Source organism: Aethalodelphis obliquidens, unplaced genomic scaffold, assembly GCF_003676395.1.
Source record: "Aethalodelphis obliquidens isolate GAN/ISIS:26980383/991018 unplaced genomic scaffold, ASM367639v1 scaffold9, whole genome shotgun sequence".
NCBI classification, from domain to species: Eukaryota; Metazoa; Chordata; class Mammalia; order Artiodactyla; family Delphinidae; genus Aethalodelphis; species Aethalodelphis obliquidens.
Genome location: NW_020837953.1, coordinates 51,441,101 through 51,445,217, shown reverse-complemented (window position 1 = coordinate 51,445,217; position 4,117 = coordinate 51,441,101). Strand labels below are relative to the sequence as shown.

The window sequence follows — 4,117 nt, the reverse complement described above, 5'->3', positions numbered from 1 at the left end:
TCCTGTGGGACCCTCCTCCTGTGGGACCCTCCTCTTGTGAGACCCTCCTCTTGTAGGAAGCAAGAGCTTTAAACCACTGAGGGGAGCGTGGTAAACCCTCTCACTCCCATGGACCAGATGAAAACCTACTGGCCCAGAGGAGAGTCAGAGATAAAAATCCTCTGCTCATGGGAGCAGCACAGGACACCCCTGTGGGCCCAGGATCCTAGACTGACATCAAGCTGAGGTCTGCTGCCACTAGGAGAGGGGCAGGGGACTCAGGCATGAGGCAAAGTTTGATGGACATGGGGATCGGGGCAGGGGTACTGAGACACCCCCACTCCAAGACGGAGACGGGGCCAGGACACCAGAGATCCCCCACCCAGCATGAGGCAAGCACTGAAAAGCAAGGGCAGCCACCATCTGCGGAGGGGCAGAGGCATGGAGAACCCTCTGTGCTGCACACATCCAGGGACTGCTGGGAGCTGAGGCTGGAGCAGGAGCAATGGGGAACCTCGGGCCCCGCCAGGCCCATTTCTCTAAGAACAGGTAATCACTGCTCACAGCCAGAGAAAGGTGAAGTGTGTGGGGCACCGAGGGTGACAAAAGTGAAAGCAAAACCCCGAATCAGCTGACTCCTGACTGGATGGATTCCATCTCTCACACTAACAGACAGAACAACTGTGCTTGTCTCTGGTACAAATGCTGTTTACCTCAGTCTCTGCTCTTTCGCTGGGTGTTTAGCCTTCAGTAAAAATGTATCACACACACACACACACACACACACACACACACACACACACAGACACACACACACACAGGCAAGGATAAACAATCCATTGCCATGAGATAAAGTAATCAATAGAACTAGACTCAGAGATAGCTCAGATGTTGGCATTATCAGAGAAGGACAGAGTGAAAAATAACAGATCAATCCAAAAGAAGGCAAGGAAAGAGAAAGAAGAGGCATCAGAAACACAGAAGAACACAACAGAAAAAAATCGTACATTTCTGTGTGAATGCACATAGACTAAATCCTCCAGGTACAAGATGGGGACAAAATCCAGCTGCACACGGTTCCAAAAGACACACCCAAAGCTAAAGAGACAAAGTCTCAAAGAAAAAGGATGGAAAAAATAGAGAACAGATGCTAGTTCATATCAGACAAAACAGAATTCAAAACAAAACATATTAAGGCAAAAGGCACAGTTAAGATAGAAAGGGGAGCTACGTAATCATACGGAGTGAAGATACACTGATTCTAAATTTGCATCCACATAATAATGTGGCTTTTTTTTTTTTTTTTTTTTTTTTGGCTTTTTTTTTTTTTGGCGGCGTCCTCGGCAGTGAGAGCACGGAGTCCTAACCACTGGCCAGCCAGGAAATTCCCATAGTTTAACCTTGAAATACACAGATCAATACTTGCATAACTACAAAGAAGCCTGATAGTTCTCTAGGCCAAGGTTTTAGCAGACACACTTCTTTCAGTAATTGAAAGGTCAAGAAAATGGAAAAAAACAAACATACAGACGATTTGATTGACCTAATGGACGCATCTAAACCTCTGTCTGTATCTCCACTTTCACTTAAGGGCGATTGTGTGCACTGCACGTGCACACGTGGATTATTTATAAAACTGACCGTGTGTTAGCCCTACAGCAGGCCTCAGCAAAGACCAAAGAACCAACATCACATCAACCAGGGCTGCCGACAATAATGCAACTAAATTAGAAACCAATTTAAAAAGGTAACTAAGAAAAAGTCTCCAAGCATCTAGAAATTTTAAAAAGAGAGATTTCTAAATAACTCATAAATCAATGAAAAAACCCCACAAAACCATAGTGGATGAGAAAGTCTTTAGAAATAAATAATAATGCAGCATTTAAACTCTTCCACGGGCTCCATCAGGACCTGAGGCTGAGATCGGCTTGGGTCATTTCGGGGGGGTAGGGGCACAGAGTCCTGCCTGAGGGGCCCTGGCAGAGACCCCACTTGTATTTAGGGGACCATGAGGAGGAGGCAGGCTGGGCAGGGAGGTCCCTGCTGTCAGGCTGGTACCACTTAGATGAGGACTGGGGTGGGGTGGGGGTGGGGGTGGGGTCAGCCCTGTCCCCTGGGAGCCTCTCAACCAGGTGTTTGCAGCGCAGTAGTCCCGAACAGAGGTTCCCTGGGGTCTGGGCTCTCCAGGGCTCTCCAGGGCTCTCCGAGCAGTGAGCGGTCCCTCCCCACATCCCGTGACCATGGAGATGCAGTGTCCATCGACCCTGCCAGGAGACCCGGAGGGGCCAGAGATGGCAGCGGCTGGCAGGGTCCGGCCAGGCACCTGGTCAGGTGGGAGCAGCCCTGGGCAGGGGCCGCCCACCACATCTGTAGGCAGCACCCGCGCCTGGTTCTCAGAAACAGCCTTGCCCAGTGATGGATGGATGGTCCCACCACAGCGCAGGTGGCTCTGGCCAGTGAGGGAATGTTCTAGTAACAACGCCTGTGCTGCCCTACTGTTGGGGCCGTGGGGAGGGCTTCTCCTGCAGATCCTCCTGAGTCCTGAGCCCACCCGTCCACCCACCCGCCTGCAGGAGGAACCAACTGCATCTCCCAGCTGTGCCCGAGGCTGTGCCTGCTGGGAGTAAGGTGCCTCCGGGATTTGACCCAGACCACCTGGTGCCCAGGTGCAGGCAGGCGAGCACCTCCCCCCGCCCCCGCAGTGCTTCCCGACGCAAGGGGGGAACAGTCCAGGCTCCTCCACGTTGGCCTTGGGGAGGGACTGTGAGTGGGGGTGTTCCTGCAGGGTGGCCCTGGCATTCCCATCTCCCTAGGACCCCGGCCTGGCCCCCACCCATCACTGTGCAAAAAGCAGGGCCTGGGAAGCCACGAGGCCCCGGGGACCCAGGCCTTCAGGAGGCCGCGAGGAGGATCCCAGCAGGTTCTCTGCAGGATGGCTGCCCGGGAGGCGGCAGGCGAGCCCCGCTGGCTGGAGGGATGCTGTGCCGCGGGTCCCCAGCGCTGGAGCGCGGGCTCCTACTGCTGGGCAGGCCGGGAACTGCAGCGCCCTGTGCGGCAGGGGAGGGGAGGGGGCCGCGCAGATGTGGCGTGGGGAACCGCTCTGCCGCATCTCGGGAGTCCCGCAGGGCCCCGCCAGCCCAGAGCCAGCAGAACCAGCCTTGTGCCGGCCAGCGCCTGGGCGGAGCTTTCTGGAAGGGCCCCGGCCCCCGCAGGTCAGTGCCCCTTCTCTCCAGGCTGCAGCACAGCCCGGCAGCCCCTGGTGCCCCGAGCAGACCCCACCTGCCCGCTCAATGGCTGGCTTATCCAGGTGGGCGGGCACGCAGACGTTGCCGAGGCCGCGTGGGGAAGAGGCGGTGAGCAGGGTGTCGGTGGCGGGCCCGAGGGGAGGGGCGCCCTCACTCACCTCTTCTGTCGGCGTAGAGGAGGCCCAGGGCAGCCAGGGCACCCGTCACCAGCAGCAGCAGTAGCAGCAGCCCTCCCTCCAGGAAGCCTCGGCGCTTCTGCCCTGCGCAGCCTGCGATCTCCACCATCCCCACCGGGCTCTCGGGCTTCCTCATCGCAAGTCTCTAGACGGGGAAAGCGCACAGCTGAGAAGCTCCAGGACCGAGGCCTGGGGCGGCGTCCACCCAGCCTGGGGCGCCAGGGCCCGGAGGACGGGCGTGGAGCTCCCGAGGCCCTGCCTGAGGCTGGCGGATGCTCAGCCCCTCTCTCCATCCCAAGGCCACAGCCGGCCTGTGCCTGAGGGCTTTCCTCTCTCTCTCCCCGGGCCAGCATCTGAGTGCCGGGGGTGGGGCAGGACTGGCCTGCTGGCCCTGGTGGCCGTCCCTTCTGGAGGGAGTCCCCTCCAAGCTTGTTCTCTGGCCGGGGCTGGTCCGGGGCGGCTCCGCTCACAGCTTGCGGTGGGCACGCGCGACCCAGAGGCCCAGCTCCCAGTCTTGTCAAGGGGCTTCTGCAGCGGAGCCTGCCTGGGGTTCTTGTGCCGAGAAGCTGTGGGCCTGGGTGCATCAGGGACACGCTCTGGGAGGTGGCTTGGGCCACTGGGCTCCCTGCCCACTGTTTCTGCCTGGAGCCCAAGGGGCAAGGGGGAGGCGAGAATGACTGGAACCTACGCAGTGGTGACCACGCAGGCCACGACGGG

The 4,117-nt window shown here is 58.1% G+C and overlaps 1 protein-coding gene across 1 annotated transcript in view; it reads right to left on the bottom strand.

Moving 5' to 3' along the window:
* The window catches only part of MMEL1 (membrane metalloendopeptidase like 1), a 30,528-nt gene extending 26,992 nt beyond the window's left edge, over positions 1 to 3,536 (bottom strand). Inside the window, exon 1 of the mRNA XM_027110739.1 lies at positions 3,383 to 3,536. Within this exon, the coding sequence (XP_026966540.1) occupies positions 3,383 to 3,536 (154 nt within the window). The remainder of the gene's footprint in view (positions 1 to 3,382) is intronic.
* Positions 3,537 to 4,117: the final 581 nt, after the last annotated feature.